Source organism: Teleopsis dalmanni, chromosome 1 (assembly GCF_002237135.1).
Source record: "Teleopsis dalmanni isolate 2A chromosome 1, ASM223713v2, whole genome shotgun sequence".
NCBI lineage: Eukaryota > Metazoa > Arthropoda > Insecta > Diptera > Diopsidae > Teleopsis > Teleopsis dalmanni.
This window is the reverse complement of record NC_051846.1, coordinates 203,290,495-203,313,899: the sequence shown is the minus strand read 5'-3', so window position 1 is coordinate 203,313,899 and position 23,405 is coordinate 203,290,495. Positions and strand designations below refer to the sequence as shown.

General features: G+C 29.6%; 1 protein-coding gene across 1 annotated transcript in view; it reads right to left on the bottom strand.

Moving 5' to 3' along the window:
* LOC119671435 (b(0,+)-type amino acid transporter 1) overlaps positions 1 to 22,285 on the bottom strand; it is a 52,228-nt gene extending 29,943 nt beyond the window's left edge. The window contains exon 1 of the mRNA XM_038082064.1: positions 22,116 to 22,285. Within this exon, the coding sequence (XP_037937992.1) occupies positions 22,116 to 22,161 (46 nt within the window). The 5' untranslated portion in view covers positions 22,162 to 22,285. The remainder of the gene's footprint in view (positions 1 to 22,115) is intronic.
* Positions 22,286 to 23,405: the final 1,120 nt, after the last annotated feature.

The window sequence follows — 23,405 nt, the reverse complement described above, 5'->3', positions numbered from 1 at the left end:
TTGTGCTAATTACAAAAATTATATGAAACAAAAATATTATATACATTAGATAGTTGTATATATAAAATGAAATTACTTATATATGTAATAGTAATAAATAATAAGCACTCATAAGATACAATTATTAACATACATATATTTGTTGGTTATATTATAGAATTAAATTATATACAACGATTTAAATATTAATTAATTTTATTATTTTCATGACAAATTACTAGAATTAAAAATGAAAATTTTAATTTAAAAAGTAAATTAAACCGAAATACTTTTCTCTGCTATAAATTTCTAAATGTTTGTAGCAATAACAACAATATAATTTTAGTTAATTTGAGTTTGAAATTAACAAATTATATTTAATTAAAATGAACAAATAAATGTAATTATTTTAGTTCTTACTTTAACTAAAATTTAAAAAAAAAAGTTTTTTAAATACAAATTTTTACAATTTATATTAATACTAAATATGTAAATAAATTTTTAAAATTTTTTTAAATATTTTTGTATTTTAAATTGGGAATATAAATTATTTTTCTTGAAATTTTGGTATTAAATTTATTTAAAAGGATAATATTTTACTACGTATATGCCGCAATAAAATGTAAATAAAATATATAAATTAATAGATGACTGTGAAGTCATCTATCTTTAATAGAGACATTTAATATATGTCGATATATTGTCAATACATGAACGTCTCCTATACCACTGTTTATCAGCCTTTTTCGAACTATACCCTACCTTTGTAGCGTTTGGCTTTTCTGTTTGTAGACATACTTAATATTTTTTTTTGCTTTCTTGGTTCAGTTAAGCACTTATGATCTAGGTACGTATCCACTTTTTATAAAGAAAATACTGATAAAACAGATGAAATTATTATAAATAAATTTTTCGAATTTAGATTTGCTCCCTAAACAGATATAGCCATATTAAAGGTTCAAATGGAACCATGACATTGAAAAATACTGATCTACTATATACACACAGTCTATGCAGTCTCCATATTTATATTTCACAAAAGAAAATTAAGTTCCTAAACCATTTATAGTCAAATGGATTTTCTTCGTTTGGCAAAGCAGTAACAAACTGTTATGACATTGAATATTTACTTGAAAAAAAGGTCGAAAGCCCTTACCGTCATCCGATATGAAGAAGTTTTTAACAAAAGATATTCTAACAAGATGGGTTTGTCGGAGGTAGTAGAAAATTGCTTTTATATGGAAAGTAATAAGCCTCCTTGCCTCTGATCTAAGCTGATAGAATCATAAATGACTAAGAGATCCTATCTATATTTGATATAAAGAAATCTCCAACGAGCTATATATTAATCTTTATTCAAAGCGATTAATGTTGGTAATCTACTTTAACATCTTAACAAGAAAGGTCTGTCTAAGGTGGCAGAAAACTGCTTATGCATGAAATAAAATTAAACTTCTTTAGCTTTGATCTGCGTAAACTAAAGTATACCTGACGGCGAATTTCTATTCCCATCTAATATTAAGAAGTTCTGAACGAGTTATATTCTGACTTTTGTTCAAAATAATGAATGTTAACCTGTATTATCATCTTAACAAGGTGAGTCTTTTTGAGGTGACAGAAAATCACCTCTGCATAGCTTTGATTCGAGCTTATAGGATACAAAATATACGGAATTGAGCCCAAAATATCTACATTTATTATTAAGAAATTCTTAACCAGTTAGGCTAGGTTAGTTTATATCTGTTATTCCTAGCGGATCCACTAGCGGAATCTTTGGCGAAGCTTAAAATTCTTAAGAAGTTATATTCTGACTTCTTTTCAAAATAACGAATGTTCACCTGCATTATCATCTTAACAAGGTGAATCTCTCTAAATGTGACAAAAAACTGTTTCTGTATGAAAGAGAATGAGACTTCCTTGGCTTTGCTATAAACTAAGAAGAATATAATAAGTGCGAGTTTTTATTCACAGATAAGAACTTTCCCATCCCACATATTCAAAAGTTTTTGATGAAAACATTATTACCTCATATTTGGGGAATGATCAATTGTCAGTTGACGTCAGTTGTTACCATAAAATATCTACTATCCTCACAGTGCTTGAGATCTAGCTGTTCAGCTCCTGTTTAGTTTCTATTCTTTTATATTTTAATTTTTTTATCTATTCTATTTTATCTATTCTATTTTTTGCTTTAAAACATAAGGGAACCAAAGCTTTTATCACTTTAAAGTAGACTTAATCCATTAACTATACAATGATTTTTATATTTATATAGTAACATTGGAGCCAGTTTTCTTGTTAATTAAATCTTTATATTTTGTTTTGCCTTATAAACAAAAGAATTTGAGACTTAAGCTGCTAAATAGTAAACAAATCTTCTATATTTATCCTAATACTCGTATTTATTTATTTTGTGTGTTTTTGAGTACTGTTTTCATGCACATTAAAACATTATTTACACTCCAGTTTTTATTGTTCTCCATAACAAAGAAGTATACTTATAACAGAGCTACCTACATGCAATCTTTAAAGGTTCAATATATATGAGTATATACGTATATATATTTATGGTATTATTTGGTGTGTCTTAAATAGTGGTATGACATGAACTTCCACTTCAAAATATAATTTGTGTACACTTCAGCATATTGTGATTTTATGATCATTGATCCCAAATTATAATGAAGTGTTCCAATCCAATTACGATTTCTTTTAATTGATCGTTAAACCCAACAGACTCATGTATAAATATAAACATATAATTTGCTAAATAAGCTATTTGGGATCATAAGTATGGTCACAATTCTTAGCCTTGACTTAATTTTTTTGATATATTTTTCAAAACAAAATTTAAACATCGTCATCTAGACAATAACAAAGCAACTTAGTATATATACATTTTAGCACTTAAGACAAAATGTGCATACTATGAATTTTACGGGTACTTATGTACATAATATTTACTTGCTAATTTGATTTTCATATTCTAAAGCTGCAAGTTGAGCATGTCAATATTGATGAAAACAACAGTTCCCGTACAAATCGACAAAGCACAAATCATTTAAAAGATACAAAACTTTGGCCACCAGCCAATCACCAACAACAAAAAAGCAAATAAAATTCATTTAGGCAAAAATGTGAAATACAGAAAATCTACGAGATCAGCTACTTGCTTTGAAAATATATACTGCGAACCTCGTGATCGTGATTACTCATAAATAGCTCGGTTCTATGTACTGCCAGATTTATCCTCTGACTGTGTGCTGCACATTCTAAGCGCTAAATCGGTGGAGCTACGTTCGCACTAACCTACCGATGTGTTGGTAGACACCTCTCCGTGTATCTGTGCGCTACTGCTGAATGCAAAATATCTTTTATGTTGGTTTTTTATTTATTTTCTTGTACCTAAGCATGAGCCCAACCAACTCTTGAAAAAGTATCTTTTTAGGTATATGGACACGTACTCAAGTACGAGTATATGCAGATTGTCATATTTTTGATTAAACAGTTAAATGTTTTATTATATGCTTCAAATGACGTAGATTCCGTTCATTTAGAAATAAAGAATTTAATTTATTTTCCCTGTCAAATGATTGTTTTTCAGATGTAAATTATTTGTATCTGAATTTATTCCTTCGTTAATTGACACTTATTTTTATATAGTAAACGAACATGCATCACCTGAATTCTTCGTTTATTTTTTTAATTTAAGGTAAATTTTATAAATTCTATGATAATATTATTTTTTAAAAATATTATTCACATTAGTCATATAAAGAGAAAATGACTTTTTTTTGTTCAACTACTTAGAACTAGTTCCCATCGGATTGCATTTTTATTATTTTTGCACTTGGCTTTTATTAAAAATTAAATATATATATACGAATACATATATATATATTGTTCTCATATTAATAATATTAGTATTCTATTATTAAATAAAAATGGAAAATAAAATAATATTATATGCATGAAATCTCTTTTTTATAGTCGGTATTATTAATCTGTCAATACAAACGGTTTTTAAAATATTATATTATATTATTATTATATAATATATAACATGTGAGACACATTTCATTATTATTTTAAAACGTATTATATTATTTTTATATAATATATTATAATATATTTTTATTATAATTATAAAGACCGTATTATTATTGTTTGTAGTAAAAACATAAACAATTGAGTTTATGACTAGAAAACTAGTACCTAAGGTATCTTTAATACCTAAAGTATCTTTAGTACCTTAGTTTACTAACGATCCCTTAGATTGAACGCAGAACAAACGATCCAAGACAAAATTTTAAGACACTTCCCATATTCTTAAGGAGCGTAGAATGCTCCTAACTATTAAGCGTTTCAAGACAGTTTATTTGCGATACATCGTAGTATTTAATATGAGTTACCGTAAATTGGAATTATAATTTACGAATTTATAAATTTAGTAAAAGAAAGTATCTCTACTCCTTTCTCGATTTGTGAACTCATACAACACCCAAACTAGAGCAACAGAAGAAATATACAGACGCAAACGGTGCTGGATAGAACACACTCTCAAAGCATCAAATAGTAATATTGCTCGGCAGAAAACAAAAACACCGCGAGGTGCTAGATGACTCAGTGCGCTTAACATTAGTTAGAGAAGAACGGTGAAACGTCAATTAAGGGATGTCAATTATTCATAGAGTAACATCGTAACCAGTATCCATAATAGAGCTTCATTTAAATTGATTACAAAGGCTCTATGATCAGAAAACAGAATCACATACATACATGATTGTACAAACCTTGATGATAGTCTAATAAAGAATGTAAAAAAACCTCGTCATACCATAAATCACCGTAAAAATAAAATATATAGTTTTGGAAAATCTTTGATTGACCGAAAAAGATTAAGCAAAATATCTACATATTTTATTAGATATATATTATATATATATATATCTAAACAATAAAGAGTAATATTCTATGTCAAGTTTTGGATATTGAAGTTGATAATGCGTAACTTACATGCAAAAGTAACTTTCTGTTCTTACAGGATTCGATGTTTATTCTTACTTACTTACTGTATGTAAGTAAGCCCTATGCTCCTTGTGTAAGCCCTATGCTCCTTTTCTTAACATCTATCTGTATCTTCTTAATATATATGTTGAATATATATGTTTATATATATTATGTTATTATATATGTTTACCTGTTTGAAGAACTTAGTTCTTAAACTTTTAATTCTCAACATAGTTCATTTATTGAAGTACAAAGATATATTGGGAATTCATAAAAAAAATTATGGGAAATATAGGTCTTGGTTGACTTTTAGCTTCAATCTTTTACATTTTATTAATAATTTGATTTTTACAAATAGTTAAATTAATTATTGAAATAATTTATTCATTATTAAATATTATGAAGATATTTTTCCTAATTTACTCTTATTTATATCTGATATCGCAATGAAAAAAACAGTGCTTCTCATCTTTATCTCCAGAGATGACAAAAGTGACTATTGCATCTGTATTTATATAAATTGTCAAGCTATATATGTATAGTAATATTTATGCATATATATAAATAAAAACTTATTTAACAATGAAAATAAAAAAAAATTAATTACATTTTGTTAATTTAATTTGATTGTTCGTGAAATTCGAAATAAGTTTGCTGGCAGCCTATAATATCTATAATATCTGTGACTAATTTTTAAATTAAATATTTGTGACTTTTGTACTTAGAACTTTGTCAGTTTAAAATTACCAATTTTAAATTACTAAATATAATTGCTTCTATATAATTTATTAAAATTAAATGGGCGTATGAGTAACATTCAAATAACTGAGGCAAAATAAAAACCATGTGAACTGTTTACACTAGAAAATCACATATTCTGTTTATTTTTAATTAACTATTTAACAAAAAAACTAACCATTAAATCTATTTTTACACTCATTGCTTAATTTATGAATACATATAATTTATTATTTACTTAGGTTATTTATGTGTTTCCACTTGAAAAATAAAGCTAACCCGAGTACACGGACAATCAACGCTAACAAATTGATTAATTATTTATTTATGTGCAGGGGAACTGTTGTTTTACTTTCTCATAAACTTTTACAATCACTCAAATGTAGTTGCGTAAGCATTGTGAATAATTTAATAGATACTTTGTACAAATATACGAGTAGTTACAAATCGGACATGAGCTCTTTATCAGCAACTTTCATGTATTCACACGCTGACAGCATCGATGGATGTCAAATATTCCAATATTCCAAGGAAAAAACGTTATGTACTTAAGTAAATGGGAACTAAAGTAACAACCAGAACAATCAGAGTAGCCCACACGTCTTTTATATACCCAACTGAGCCCTGGAGCACATGAGAAAAGTGGCAATTAATTCAATTGTTGTTTTACCATTAAGGATAAAAGAAAGCCTGTCATGAATTGTGAAAAAATACTTAAAAATAATTGAATGAGTTTATTATGGGAATATAAAATAATCACAGTCAGCTGCAGTGCACTGTACACTGGAATAACATTCAATGTATAGATCAACTTATAATAACAATCACTTTATTAGGATTATTATCTATAGTATATTGCAATCCATGAGATCTATTCGAGCTACATATGAAGAAAATCCCATGTCAATCTCGTCTAATTATTCTATTCATAAATTTCATAATATTCATAATATAATATAACACACCAGACCTGGGTTTTGTTCCAGAACAGCAGATAAAAATGGTGCTAGAAATTCAGATGCAGTCGCAGGATACTAAAAGCAGATTGGCGGGTGTTCGCTCTGCATTTTACAAAACAAATAACAATCACCGAAGTTTACTGAGAAAAAAAAGAAATATCTTATTTACCTGCAAAGCTTTATGGTTTTGAGCAGACTATGAGACGATATTTTTAGCCGATCAGAAATGAACATGTTTTTGAATCAAATGAATAAAAGCAATTCTCTCTAACTGAAAATCACACTTAAACGTGCTATTCCTACAAATGTTAAAAATAGTGAAAATAGTAACGATAGCTTGACAAATAATCTGATAATACGAAAAATATTCGATTGATATCGATTAAATAAATAGCACTACAGAAATTGTGTATATGTAAAGTATTTCTGTTCACATGAGCCATCCTTTAACTTAAAGACATTAACCACTATAATTTATATTATAAACCATATACTTGATATAAATTATATCTTAATATAAATTTTTAACATCCTTTAGCTCGACCATTTGAAGTTTTCGCAAGCAGCTCACTACTAATCGAAATTTCAAGCCATACCAAGCTTAAAGTTTTCAACACTAGCATTAAAATATTTGACTCGGAGACCTGTTAGATCATGGAGCGCATCAGCCATAAATTGTAAACTTTGATCAATAAGTGGATATATTGTATATGTAAAATCTTTTGACAATCGACCATCTCAAACAACAAATTATTCATTATGATTGCATGCGAACTTGTGGAAATTGCGATTAGGAAAAGGAAATGGCAGTGAATAGAGCATAAGCTCTGTAAGGTTGACTCAAACATTCCGTGAATATTATATGAACAGAAACCTGAAGGCTCTTATGAACCTGACCACTTACACACTATATGATTGCGATCTATTGTTACAGAAAAATTAGTCTAAATCGTGCAAAGAAATTCCACATATGGTACTTGACAGATAGATCTGGCCGCTCTCATACTAGATACTATAGTTACGATCTATCGATGAAATATATCGACAGTTTGAATCGTACAAATATATTCAATATTTGGATTTTGACTGATCAAAGTGGAGAAACTGTGTTTTGCTCTTATCTAAAGTTGTGATACCGACTATAAAAATAATGATATAAAAGTTTGTGATCCTAATTTAACCATGAACAGATATAAACTCTTTGAAACGGCATGCAGTTCTGAAAAAGAAATAATGAAAAAGATATTACTTTATGAGCACAAATGGACTCAAAGTCACTCTACAGGCTCATAGTCAAAAATTTATTTGAGAGATGGTCTTAAAGATAAACTGCGTCATGAACCGCTTTGATTAAAAAGCTATGCAATGTCGAGAAATAAATAATGAAAAAGATATTATTTTATTAGAGCACAAATATATGTATTCTGATAGGCCCGTAGATGGAAATTTATTTTTTATTTATTTTAGGGATTAAATTTCCTAAACAATAATGTTAACTATACATTTGTTAACCATTATTTCATATCATGGTGCATTAATAATGAATAGACATATGGTTGCATATAGCATTTGATTCATTTCTGGGGGCTTCAGCCACATTCCACCACTAAGACGTCAAGACAATATAATGACTGATTAATCAGTACTTCTCTGAAATATTACATGTTAGTTTCGTTTATCCTCAAAAGACTACTGTATAGTCTAGCACATATTTCTACTAAAAGAATTTACTATCAACCAACCACACATTTCTCATGTGTTGTGGAAGTGTTATTCTACTTAAGCTGCAGGTAGTAAAACAACACAATTACGTATACATATAATCTGAAGTCACTTTATAAATGCGTAAAAATTTAATTTGTAATTTGTTGGTGTCTCTATAGTATCTTAAATTCCTTAGCCTTTATTTCGAGTTGATTACAATATACTAATGCGCTTACAAAATTAAATTTTCCACGTTGCGCACATAAAAGTCGCGTAAAATCCTTGCCAGGATTATGGTAAAACACAACTTATATCTGGAAATCTCACTTGTGTTCCACGCATTTACATACCAACAACAGAAATGGCATTATCGGAGTGAAAGCCACCAACGACGGAAATTTTATTTACGTTTTTGCGCAACTGGAGATGCTGTTTATCCACTTACATAACCATTAACTTGGCTTATTTAACAGCAAAACTGATAGCAGTGGTTCACGTTAAAAGGATTTCTTTTTTGTGTTAGGCCCACACATACAAATGCTATAATTTACCACAATTATAGGTTTTTTGCGGCTCGATAAGTGTCCAAGGCAATATCCTTAAAATGCTTCATTCAAATAAAATGCTAGGAATTTGTGTAAAAGGTGAATAAATAGCAAGGATTTCGTTTTTTCCTTTTTTGATTTATTTCTAAGAACTCCAAAAATACATAGACTCTCTATGCCTTCAATCGTTCTAACCGAACCTTGAATGGTTCGGGTATTAACAAATATTTGTTTTCTTCGAAACAATAAAAAAAAACCTTGAATAAATAGAATTTATGTCGTTTAAGTGGAAGACTTGTCGACGCCATTTTTTGTTATTTTTAGTTATTCTTTTAAGATAATAAAGTAAAACTGTCCACTAAAATAGATAAGAAATTTTTTTCTAATTCATTTAATATATTAATTTTGCTTTTTGCTCTCTTCGACGGTTGGGTGGTTGGACTGTACGACTATTTGTCCTTTTTGTGGTAAGTACCACGAAGTTCATTTGAGGGAACACACTGCCAAGGTTGATTACTTACGAAATACAAGCTAAACTGTCAATTGTTTCTATTTTTATTAACTAATTTGCATAAACTTTAACATTTATTAAAAATTTCCATTGCTTTAATTTGATATTTTCCTTATATTTTTTATTTGCAAAGTCCTTCAAGAGTTATTTGACCACATTTGTTTTAAATAATTTATTTGACTTTTTTTTAATAAAAAAAATAAAGAAAACCTTAATCAAAAGTAATTGGTTTTACTTAAGTAAACCAATTTGCTCAAACCAAGTAAAAAATCCTTGAAGGACAATAGTGGCAACTGTTCAGTTAATAGTGCAGTATGTAGGATTTGATATTAAGTATTTTAAATATTAATATCCTGTTAGTTATTATGTTGAGGCTAGTTGAGTCAGAGCACTTGAGCACTTTTAATCTCAATTAACTGCAAGGTTTCTTCATAACCCCGCTCTACGCCTTGACTGGATTATTGTTTATCTTTTCACCAGACTATGCAATAATTGAACTTAGATCTGCATACCTCCCCGAATAGCCAGTAACCATTTTGAGATACGATAAAGCGGAGTTGGTAAACCTATCAGTTTTCGTAAATAATTTCAGGGGTCTGTCCTTTATATATTTTTTGACCGATCAATCTTAAGGTCTCTGAGGATGTCATTCGTATTTAACAGTAATAATTACAACAAGCCCGATGCAACGTCATTGAGCCGCTTCTATTACTGAGCATAGTCAGTCTATATTTCGAGAAAGGCGTCACAACGCTAAATTCAACATCAATTGACGAAAATTTAATAATAGTGAAAGTTATATATCTTAAGCCTTTAGCACCTTCAACTAATTAACTGAAAAAAAAAAATATTCTAAAAGCTCATATCAAATTTACTGCCATTAAATATTTTGTTAAGAAATTACATAATTTTTCACTTTCTTATTAAATTTCTATTAACAAACTTTAATGTGTCCTGTAAACCCCTACAGAAGCAAAGGATATTCGTGATTTTTTCATGAGCGTTTGACATTTTAATTAAGGATTTCATTTTTCCTCGCGGCACATCACCCATTTAACGCAATTAATTGATTTTAGCCTTGTGCCAAAAGTTTCTACTTTATTATCCTTATTATCTTAAGTATAGACTATACTGTATAGCATTCTATTTAAGAACAAAAATTCTCATTAAATTACTTTTCTTTTCGTTTTTGGTATATGTCAGCTTTATATGAAATATTAGACTAATTCTCGAAGGAAAATTGTTTGCAAATTAAATCGCCCACGAGTATAATATCATATAACCTAAATATTAATGTCTCATACATTGTTATATATGTTATTAATAATGCACTATTAACACTATGGCTATTAGCTAATAAGGACATACTGAAGAGCTATTACTTTCTCTTCCGTTTTGCTAATAAATTTTTTATTAAAACAATTGATTTTAATGGAAGCACCAATAAAGTTAAGGAAATGAGCTCCAATGGTAACTTAAAGAAGTCAAAACTATATGCTTAAAATTATTTAAAATATTAATTACTATTTTATTATATTTAAAATTTAGGTTATATTAAAATATAATTAACTTTTATTACTTAATTTTCTTCCAACTTTTTGATTTAGTGCTGTTAGTTAGCACTTTAGCTAACGTTTATTTTAATACACACAATTTTTTAATGTGTTGTGTATTTTTATATACTTATTTCAGTTCAGCTGTGTATCGTTAGAAAAAATGGACGTTAGAAGCTCTGTAGAGTAGTTGCAAGTTAGGTAATTAATTATGCAAACCGCAGCTTAACAGTAGGATATAGAACCATATAGGCCGCATGGTGATGAAATACATATTTCTAAATTGTTTTAATACAACTTTATCTTTAAGCTTAAAGGATAATATTTTATGGTCTTCAGTTAAAGGGGACTTGGCTACTGAGTAGCCAGTGTGCATTTATAAATTGTAGATGAACGCCTCTATATAATAGAACTTTAAAATGCCTCTAACTTATTTAAAAATTTATGCTGTTATATAGCCAATACAGTTGAACCACTTTAAAATTGATTTGATTTTTTTAGGTATCTATATGCTTACATCATGTTAAAATTTTGTCTAAGCAAGTCCCTTTATAGGTAATATTAACTGATCAATACATAAGAACATAATCTAATGAGTCTTCATTGTGTGATTGCTGTGTATATTTTTACAAATCATTCCCAAAAAGTGATTTCACTAAGTTTAAGTCGCTTTAAGTGCTTTTCACCTACTAAAAAGGAAAAAGGTATGCGATAGGGGTTCAATATAATAATTGCCGAAAAATTGCTGTTTTAACGGGTCGGATATATCAGGAGTTTTATTCGTTGATTTCGACACCTCACTTTTTCAGGAAAACTAACTGAAAAATATTAAAATATGTAATTTAAAATGAAATCTGGCTTTCTACATTTGTTGTAAACTATTTTAAATTGCTCTGCGTTTTCCCTGTACACTGTGGCGTATGAGTAATTTTTTAAAAGTATTCTAGTAAGAATTCTAGTAAGAAATATTTTAGTTAGAATTTAATTGAAATATTTTTCTTTCCCTACAGATTAGATAATATTATTTTAAAGCTTTTGTTTTAAGCTTTTAATTATTAATAAAAATTAAGTGAACTGATTTTTAAATAGTTTAAAATAAATTAATTTAAAAATTGTATTAATTTATTATTAATATATTTAATTTGTTACAAAATTAAAATCATTGACCAAATAAAATCAATTAAAATAATTTTAAGCTTTGGAAAACAATAAAAACTGTTTTAATATTTATTAATTTTATAGAAGACAGGAAAACTTATATATAATTTTATATATTTTTGTAATTATAATTTAAAATACAAGAAATAAAATATATTTTCGTTACCTTTTTAGTGAAATATATATTAAAGGGCTTATAACGTAACCATGTAGGGCCATATGGCGTGTTTATCCCTTAAAAATATGTCAAGTACAATTTCAAAAGTGCACCAATTTGATAAAGGTGCATTAAATGTGAAGGGTTGTATGGATACGGACAGTTGTTGTCCCTTAAAAGTATGTTAAGTATAAAGGATAAGGATGACCCTCAAAAATGTGATGAACCGTATAAGTATGGGTAAACTTAATTTCTAATTTTAATAACCGTTTTTTAGTAGAATTGTAGATAGAAATTTTTTAATTATTACAGTAAAATATTTCTTTTTTTTTTTTGATCTTTTTGTTTTGTATAGGAAAATCTTATCAAATATTATTTAGAAAAATAATTTTTTCCTACCGTTTTGCTTCTTGACTAGGGCTAAGCTTAAGTTAGATTGGAATGGTGATTTTGCCGCAACAAATTTCACTAAAAATATCTCGTTATAATACAACGGACAAACGTTATACAGCACCAAACTAGCAGAACACGGTACAAAGAAAACGGTACAAAGATCGAACTGCTTTCCTGAGACTGACATTGCAAAGACGTCTTTCATATCATTATCAATACGCTTTACAGTATTGCTAGGTGGGTCCACGTAATATAGCTAAGACTGTATATATTTAATAAATATATATAAAAATATCGGTATTTATATTTATTATATTTAATATATTTTTTATGTTATTTTATGTTGTTTTTATGTTTTTTGTTTTATGGGTTAAACTGGGCCAGTACAAAACAAATTATGAAGGAAATGGAAAATCATATGCGGCTGAAATACTGGGAAGATTTCCCAGAACTTAGCCAAAGCAAAGCACTGATAAAACCATACTCCTACAAAAACATTCTTAAAGTCTCAAAATGTAATTCAAGATTAACATCAAAATGTAATTCAAGGTTACAGGTCATTATTGCCCGAAATATCGCCTTCATAAACTACGATTATCTGCTACGATATTTGGAAACTACTATGCATAATCTTTGTGAGTGTCCAGCTTTAATAACACAGAAGAAACTTGTTTCATATCAAATTTCTGTCACCAGAACAGATTAAGAGCTCTTCTCTTGATTTAGTTCTGGACTTTATTTACAAAGCTTTAAAGAGCTTTGTGTAATCAATAGTGAAATTGGTACAATAGGACTTTTCTGGCCGTAGTACCGGCTGTTGGGCGATTTCACGTTAAAATTTTAATAATAATAAATAATGTTATATTTATTTAAATATATATTAACAAATAATATTTATATGAATGTTTATATAATATAATCAAATCTCTCCTTTTCTATTAATAAATATTTATTTTTTATGTTTAATCAACTTTAAAAAAGAATTTAAAATCTATAAATTATCATTTAATCGACTAAGGTCAAAAACCGCTTTTGCACACTTCTAACCACTGACCAAAAATCAATAAATATATTTTTTTACTCCATATATTTATACATATACATATATAAAATAATATAAATGTATGTTATTACCTACGTGTGCCCTTTTTTGGTTAGTAAAAATAGTTATAAATCGGGGTATAAAGTCGCTTATGAAAAATTTAATTAATGTACGCCAAGTGTCGCGGCAAATGAGCTACATAACAAACACTTTGCGTGAGTTTAATTAACATTTAAGGATTAATTTAAAATTTTAAACAGCTCGAACGAAAGTAACTCATGTTAAATAAAATGAAAGAGGCTTGTCCCTTACAGCTGTGCCTACGCAGTGAAGCACCTAAAAACGCCATATGAGGCACGTGTAACGATATCAAAGACAGTTAAGAATAACACACACACACACAGACATACTTGTGCATGCAAAAGAAAAGTCAAAAAACAAATTCTTTCCCCTTCCACTGTTCCAATTTCTGTCTATAACATGGAGTGTGTTTTTGCTTTACGTACTTGAGCATTTGGTCTGAGCTCTCTGTACAATTTTTGGGCACAATTGATTTGTTATTGTGCTACGCCATTTACTCGACGCCTGTTATTTTGGCAATGAACGTAAAAAAATTTTCTGTGGGGTAGACAGCAACTGTACCGGCCTCTTCAACTTATGACGTAGTAAGCAAACATTTTGTACCCACATTTGTGTATTAACAAAATCTACAAATGTACAGTTGGTGTGATTAAACACTACCCCGCCGCTTTTGTGTTAACATGTTGGACACACTGGCGTCGACAAAACTACGCTGAGGCACGCAATTACTCACACCAAAACCAAGCAACTCAAGCTAAAAGTTTCAAAAATAATTTTTCAATATTCGGTTATTGTACTAAGGATCTATTGCTATTTTTTTTTTATTGCGTTCTTTTTTCTTTTTTCTTATAATTTGTTGCGCAGACGCACTTATCGATGTCCTTGATGTGACACCGAAACTGTAAGCCAGACAAGGGTACTTCGTCCCACTCGTATCACAGTTTCGTTTGTTTGACTAAATTCTGCCCAGTTGATGCTGCTGTTGCTGCCACTGCTACTGCTACTCTTGCTCGTACTGTTGCTACCTATGTTAAATAGCAGCCACTGTTGCCAACAGCAATTGTTGTTTTTTTCTTTTATAACTTGTTTTTCGCTGTTGTTGTGTTGTGTTTATTTCATATTTTATTGTACTGCGGTTTGTCTTCTCTTATTGTGCTAATGTCCTAGGCAATGCGTATGCCAATTGCTGATGCTGATGCTGATGCTAGCAACGTTGTTATTGGCTTTTGTTGTTGTTGTTATTTGTGTGGCATTTTAGCATTATCAAGTATGCTTGTGATTTCGCAATATGAAAATAGCTTAACACCAACAACAATGCAAGTTCAGCATTCACATTGTTGGGTTGCTTGCTCGTCTTTTATGCTAACCTTGAATGCTATCCTGGCACTATGCTGTCCTGGGTAAGTCAATACAAATAATCTTATGCATGTATTGGTGAGATTTGTAAACAATGAAATATTTGCAAATAGCAAAAACTAACTTAACTTAATATTGAGAATGTATTTCAAGTCTCTAACGAATTAAATAGATCCTTTGTGTACTTTATTTTGGCATATTTTTACTTCACCATCTTTTATTTTTTTTATTTTTATTACATTAAAATATTCGGAAATTTCTGCTTGTGTGCCAGTAACATAATTTCGAATTCAAATTTAATTGTTAAGTTATGCCAAAATTGTTTACAAATATTTTAACAAAATTATTCATTCAGTTCAGTTCAGTTCAGTTTCCTTTGACGCTGCTATTCGCATCCTTATTCGGAAGAGCGTTTTAAGTGCTTTCAATATTCTTTAATTTGTACGAGTGGATGGACCACAAAAAGCATTTCAAAGTCAAGTGCTGAGGAGGTCAAGAATACTTAATATTCTTCAAATCGTACAAAAGTGAAAACTTCTTGGAAAATTGTTGGATGAATTGTCATATCTTTTACTAAAACTGTCAATGTGAATTAATTTTAAAGAATATTTTATCTTTGTTGGATTAAGTAGAAATAAAAAAATATAGGAGTGACAAAAATACTTTGATATGTATATAAAAAAAGACTACCAAAAAATTAGAAACATGACATGACATGATTTCTCGTATATATAAAAGAAGAAATATTAAAAAAGGAAGAGACACTGAACATACAAGGTAATGTGTCTGATTGTGTTTAACTTAATAAATACCAGCACGATCATGGTCGCTGCTCTCTTCAAGTTAACACACAGCCTCATTAACCACAATCATTCCTGCTTAATCCTACGCTGTAACCCACAAGGCAGCCGCCGGCCTGAAGCCGCACCTAAAACATGGCGAAGTACCATGGATCAGGAACTTAAAAACGCACAGTACTCCTGAAACCAAATCATAAGAGAAGCAGGCAAGAAAATAAAGTTTAGAGGAATCGCTGAGACCCTATGCTCCACTTAGCAGAGAAGGGCAGCAATAAGTAAGTAAATAATTCCTGCTTATTAAACTAATGTATGCAACGAAACTTTCCTCTTTGATAAATTAAGTTATGTTTTAGGTTTGGGATCCTCGATACAAAACATCACTCCAATCAAAACAAAGAGAAGTCTCAGATAAGGACATCGCATACTGTTAACCGTACTTGCCATCATTGTAAGGAACATGACTCTAGAATATATCAAGCTCTTTGCAGAGAATGTGCATCTACACACATTGTTAATATGCTCTCGAAATACAATGCTGAAATTACGACTGTCCTGAAATGCGATGGATGGGTTCTAAAAGAACACATTATGTACATACCAAAAGCTGCCATCGGGTAATCGGATTTGCGGTAAGGAAAAGGCTGTGAAACTTAGTCTGAACCTTTACAACAATCAACTAAAGGTTTGGAACAACCCGTATTGAAACAAAATTCCTCTACATAAGCCTAATATGTGCACATGTTCCGAAGGAAGGTAAAATGATGATATCAAAGATACTTTTTACAAAAAGTTTGAAAAAGTGCTTGAGCGCTTAAACCAACATGAAATCAAAATAGTTGTAAAAAAGTTCAATGGATGGCGGAGGCTATGAAACGCAGACAAGGATGATCCGTGTCTATAATGGATTATAATTATTATTATTATACTTAGAATTATAAATTGATATTTTTTATAAAGAGTATTTACGACAATATAGACTTCAAAAAACCTTGAATAAATATTTTTTATTTCCATTAATTCCCCATTAATGCACGATCATTGTCACTGTTCCCAAATAGTAGCAAGTGAAAAAATTATTTTAAATAGTAAATTACAATTATTCATTTTAAGCAACTGAATTTCTTAAGAATTGTTATTTTTAACTTTCGAGATCCATAAAATTAAAAAAAGTCGATTATATTTGATCGTGAGCTGATAGCAACTCAGCCAACTTTCCCCAAAGTTTCTCTTATTCTAAGTCAATATTTGACTGTTCACTGGGAAACTGAATCAAGTTGAGTAGACTAGGAATTGCCCAGGTAATCCCCGAGCTACAACAACAAGATATAATGCCATTGTATATTTCAAATATATATTTGCTCTGCTATAAATGCAACAAATTTTTATTAGTTTGTTCATTGGGTTATAAAAAAACTTAAACGAGATCATTGACTTTGTCAGAAAATAGATCAAAATAGTGAATCCAAAATTTAGATGTAGCTAAACTGTTTCTACAGTGTGACTACAGTGCGTATGAGTGATATCTGATAAATTTTTTTGTTTATAAGAAGTAAAAGTAATAATAAGCTTTAATATATTTTTTTATAAAAATTGTGAATTGAAATAAATTTATCATCCAGCCTATCTGGTTCTCTTGGACAAATTTTTTTGTTTGCTTTTATTTTTAAGTTATTTCAGCTATACTGGGGCCTTTTCACTTCACTAACCTAAACATTCTAATATTCTTTTTTTTTTCAATTTTTTTAATCTGTTGCCATTATTCTTGTGTTTCTATAAATGAAAATCTCATAACCTTCCACTGATATTTTATTTTTAAATGACGACTAATATCTACACTTATCCTACTGATTATTATAAATTACAATCTGAATATTAAGAGTTTCAATGTAATTTACAAGCAATAGAAGTGATTGTTCTATTTATCAACAAAACCTATTATTTGTAGTGTTATGTCTTTAACGTTAGAGCAAAAATTGACCAAGTAGCCAAACACCAACTTTATACAATACTATATTTGTATATAGTCCTTCATCAATCAAAAGTAGAAAATGGTAAAAATAATCTTATTTGCTTTCACTAGCTCTAATTATAGGAAATTATAGGAAAAAAAATCATTTGTGTTATTAATCGGTAAGAACCATTCCACGTGCTATCAAAATCTAAAAACACACCCCAATAAAAAGGATGTGGGCATTAACATTTTTATATTCAAAGCACATTAAAAATAAATTATATTGAAGCAAAATATATCCAAAAATTATTTTTAGCTTTCTTTTATTTTATATCGAAACCTCAGAATTTCTCACAAACCTATTGGATTTTCTATGCCACAAAATTTAGAAGGAAAATTAAAAGCAAATAATTTATGCCCCGTCCAAATGTTACCTTGGCATGTATCTTAGAAAGTGTGTAATTTTTAATGCAGAAAGTTAAGAAACTCATTGCAAAGTTTCACAGGAACATATAAAATGCATGAAAATATCTAAAAGATTAAAAAAATTTCATTTAAGCCAATGTCTTGACTAAACTCAAGAAAGGCACACAAAGGTCATAGAAAAGTTGAGGCAAAGTTATGTTAATATTCGTAATAAAAAGAATTATTAAGAAATACTCAGCTTTTTATTTTTTTATACGGAACCGTTTCAATGAATTAGAATCATAAATATTGGTTATAAATTGATTTCGGGTAAGTACACATGAAAGCGTCTTTATTAATGAAAATGGCGTCACCTTATAAATATTAGAAATGCATATTACCTTTTGTGGTGTAGAAATAATAGGTACACTGCCGCCGCACAGACCATATTGAACTATTGACTTAATCCTGGCAGTCACGAAATACGAATTCATTAACAAAACGATTCAATTTGTCATGTGTTTTATTGGAACCAATTCAATTCTTTTAGTATTATTGAAACGTAGGAATAAATTTAGAAATTATTTCGGTGGTTTTATTTTACGACAAGGTATAAGAAATCTTAAGGTCACAGTGCTCGGCATGGCATTGACGTTAATACTTAAGTTTTTTTAAATTTTGAATGCATTTGTTAATTGACTGCTGGAAAACCAATATTGACGAAAAATTTTGCAATCCTTCAAATTCTGTAAGGACTGGGGATTGCAGCCTTAAGTAATTCTCTGCTTATACACAGTAGATGGCCAACCAATCTTAACATACGGGTGCCTAATTTGGTGGCTCTCGCTGAGCAAGCAGTACACAATATAAATGCTAACCACACTGAAAAGATCAGTATGCGTGGGAAAAACAGGGACATTGAAAATGTGACCTACAAGCGCGTACTCAATATTATGGTTCACTATGATACCCACTGATACTCACTTTCAACAAACAGCAAGTCTTAGTGCACAAAAGCTTAAAGATCTAAACTGTTAGCATTCCATAATGTTAGAACATTATAACATTCTATCAATCTATTCGAGAATTGGAAATAACGAATCAGATCACTTATTTCCTTACTTGTACGTTGTTAGCAGCTTCTCCTTTAAGAGGGAATTGGGAAGCAGTGCTGAATACAGCGAAAGGTAAAATAGCAATTTATACTAATGGGTTAAAGTCGAATAAAGGCACAGAACCCGGAATCTATACCGCAGACCTGCGGACTTATAAATCCTACCACCTTCGTGACTCTACTTTACTAATTCAGTTAGAACTTTTCACCATCCTGAGATCCTGTTCTCTTACAGCGAGCTTGGGCATTCATAAAACGAAAGTCTATATTTTCACTGTTAGCCAGACAGCTAATAAAGCTACTTCAGCAATCTGCAACTCGTTTATAATAGTTCACGAATGTAGACGATTTATTAACATATTAGGCAATAGCTCCAAAGTAGCCGTAGTTTGGAGTTGAAATTCCGATTCTTACATAGCATAAAACGTGCGCGCAGTTGTGGTTGCTAGACTTAGTACCTCTTCTATGAAACCTTTATGTAAAGATTTTAATTTCTTAGTTCTTAAGATATAGATCTAGTTATTTTATTCTGATTTCAAATAAATTTCAAATTTTATTTACTTCATTAGCAAAAATTAATTATATAGTAATAAATATTATTATTAATCATCATAAATTAAATAATATTAGATGAATAACATAATTTTTATTCTCATGGAAAGAATTTATTTCCTGATTTATTTTTGATAAAATCAAAATAGATGCAAATGTATCTTATAAAAACGACCTGAAATTTATTGAATCCATTTTAATATTTTTATATTATATAAATTATTTATAGATCATATGCTATACTTTTTCATGGAATAGAGTTCCACGTTTTCATCGTCCTACATTTTGCCTGCCTCAATTTCATTCCGTTTAGTCTTAAGTGCGAGTACAGTCTATAACAAAAACCTCTTCGCCGATTATATAATCAAAGTACAAAATGAACGAGCTTAAATATTTATGTATGCAAAGATAAAAACTCGTTGACATACAAACGAGCAAAACACAAAATAGCATGAATTTTATGAAACTAACAAAAACACGCCAATGTCAAGGAAAGAGTTAATAGCATCCTTGCATGCCGAAACACAACAAATACATGCACACATGCAGAAATACACGCATACACACACACACACGCATACGAATGACTTTATTTACAGCTAACGCCATGAACTCACACATAAGCGAGCGATGCAATTATGTAGGCTTGAACACAAAACAAAAAAAAATTATTTGTAAATTAAACTTTTCTTCTTTCTAAAATGCGCACTCATACCAATAAAAATACACACACACGCACACACACTTTGCTTAATAAGTAAAATTTAATCAAAAGTAAATTACTTTGGCTGTACAGTGTACACCGTAGTGAATCAGTGAAGCATTGCTTGCTTCATTGCGAACACAGTCGCAGTCACAGTCACAGTAAACACACTAAACAGTTAACATACAGCAGCAGAAATTGAAAGTGAACCTAGTCTTCTACCAAATCTGTTGGTAAGCAAATAAAATAAGCACATACCAAAGGTCGTAACCACGGTTAAGAAGGGCTGAAGTGTAGGGGTAAGCATGCACGAAATGTGCTTGCCATTTAAACATATTGAACGGCATAAGCATAAACAGAGAAAACAGCTGTTTAAAGCGGCAACAACAAACTCACACGCATACATATACACATAAGTATAGAACAACAATCATACTACATTCGTACTTGTACTCGCGCTTAATTAAGCTTTCGCAACTGCCGCTCTACACTTGACTGCATGCTGTTGTTGTTAAACCGTTAAAGTATGTAAAATTTTCCGGCTACAATTTGTGCTCAATGTCTTTTTATTTTTGTATTTTTTTTTATCATATTTTTTTTTTTTTGTTTTTCTTATTTGCACTTGCAACAGTTTTCTTGCTCTTCACGTAAAGCGCATGCCAATGTAAAATTTCTCAGGCATGTTGAAGAAAAAAAAATACTGGGTAATTTTAGAGGCACAGTGTTATGCTAAAATAGGCGCTTTTATGCGGAAATAAATGCTGTTCGCTTATGATTTATTTTCTCCCTTATGAGTTTAGGTCCCGAACATACACGTAAGCATATTTTTAAAAATTTTAAAAATAACAAAAACAAAATATGTATAAAATGTAAAAATAATTCTTGTTGCATCATACAAAATACAAGCACAAAGTGTAGACAAAGAATTTCAACTATTTATTTTTTATTTAATAACTTAATTACATTTCTTTACTATTTCAAACAGTTTTTAAACACATAAGCCTTCGCATTGACATTGATTATGTTATGACATACGACTACGTACACAACTCGCACCACAAAATCCATTCATAATTAAATTAATTTTTCTATTATATAAAAAAAAATTAATACATATTTTGTATATCGAATTTTTTTCATTTTTTTGATAACAGTTTGATAATGAATTCAAAAATGCTTTATTGTAAATTTTTTTTTTTGTTAATTAAAATTGTATATACATTTTAATCCGCACCCATATTTAATTGTTATAATTTCACATATTTGTGTGTTGCACAAAAACATTTATTTCTAATATTTAATTTTTAAAGCAATTTTTTTTGTATCAAATATTTTTAGTAAAATTATTTTTTTGTTATTAAATTAATAATTATTTAAAAATTACAACATGTGTAAGCCGCTTACCATTGGCAAAAATATTAGCTGAGTTTGGAAGGGCATGCTGATACATGACTTGCTAAGCACCAATGTCTTCACTTTCATGTCACTTTAACCACTGCGAGAATGAAAGCCTGAGAGCTTGCTTTTCCTATTTATTCTAAAACACAATTGCACAGACACACAAACGTTTTAACAGTGTTTTTTTCACAGCACGTAGCCCACTGAATTGTAAAAAAGTACCTTTTATAGCTTTATTCCCAACTTTTTTCGTTTGTTTTTTAGGCGAAATAGCCAATAAACCTTATGAAATCGTTCTAAAGCGAATTTTATCAGGAAGGAATGAATTCGTAACAGCAGTTAAAGCACACATACACACATACCGTTTTTAGACCGTACTTATTTAACCAGTATTTTTCTTTTTTGCAATAATGCACAATTTTAAGCACTTAACGCGTCGTGAGCTTACAGAGAACTAAGCTCAAATGTTTAAATTATTAAATATATTTTTATTGTATTTAGATTAGCGTATAGTTGAGAAATTTTATTTATATTTTTTTGTTTTTTTTTTTGTATAAACATTTCATTAAATTTTATTTTGTTTGTTATTTTTATGTTGTAATTATCGCAATTATTTTTTAGAACAATATTATGCAATTTAAGTGCTGACTGTTGTTATGTAAAGTACTTTTTAAATATTAATTGCCTGGCAACTCTGGCCTGTCATTATTCTATATTCCTTTTGTAATTATTATTCATTATTCATTTTTAGTATAGTTAATAAAGCGAAGTAAAGAACATGTTAAAAATACATCGGACCGTGTTTCACTTTTGCTAAAAATATATAATAGGTTATGGGCCCAGCACGCTTCCACTGCGAAGTAAAAAGCACGTGCACATAAAAAGTAGATTTAATACGTGTATAAAAATGTCGGGAACGGTGATTCGAGTTGAACCGCTTAACGCGGAAAACTACGATACATGGAAATTACAAATGAAAGCTATTCTCATAAAAAACGATTTATGGTCATATGTCGAAGGTACTGCGTCGTGTCCAACGGGCGAAGCGGCTGCAAAATGGATCAGCTTTGATCAGAAAGCGTGCGCTGATATAATGTTATCAGTAAGTGCATCAGAATTAAGATTAATTGCAGAATGCACAAATTCAAACGAAATGTGGATGAAACTACAAGCCACATATTCATCAAAAGGGCCTGCGCGCAAGGCGACGTTGCTGAAAAAGGTTGCACTTTCGCGCATGAAGGAGGGTGAAAAGGTTAGAGAGCACCTCAACGATTTTTTTGAAGCCGTGGTGAA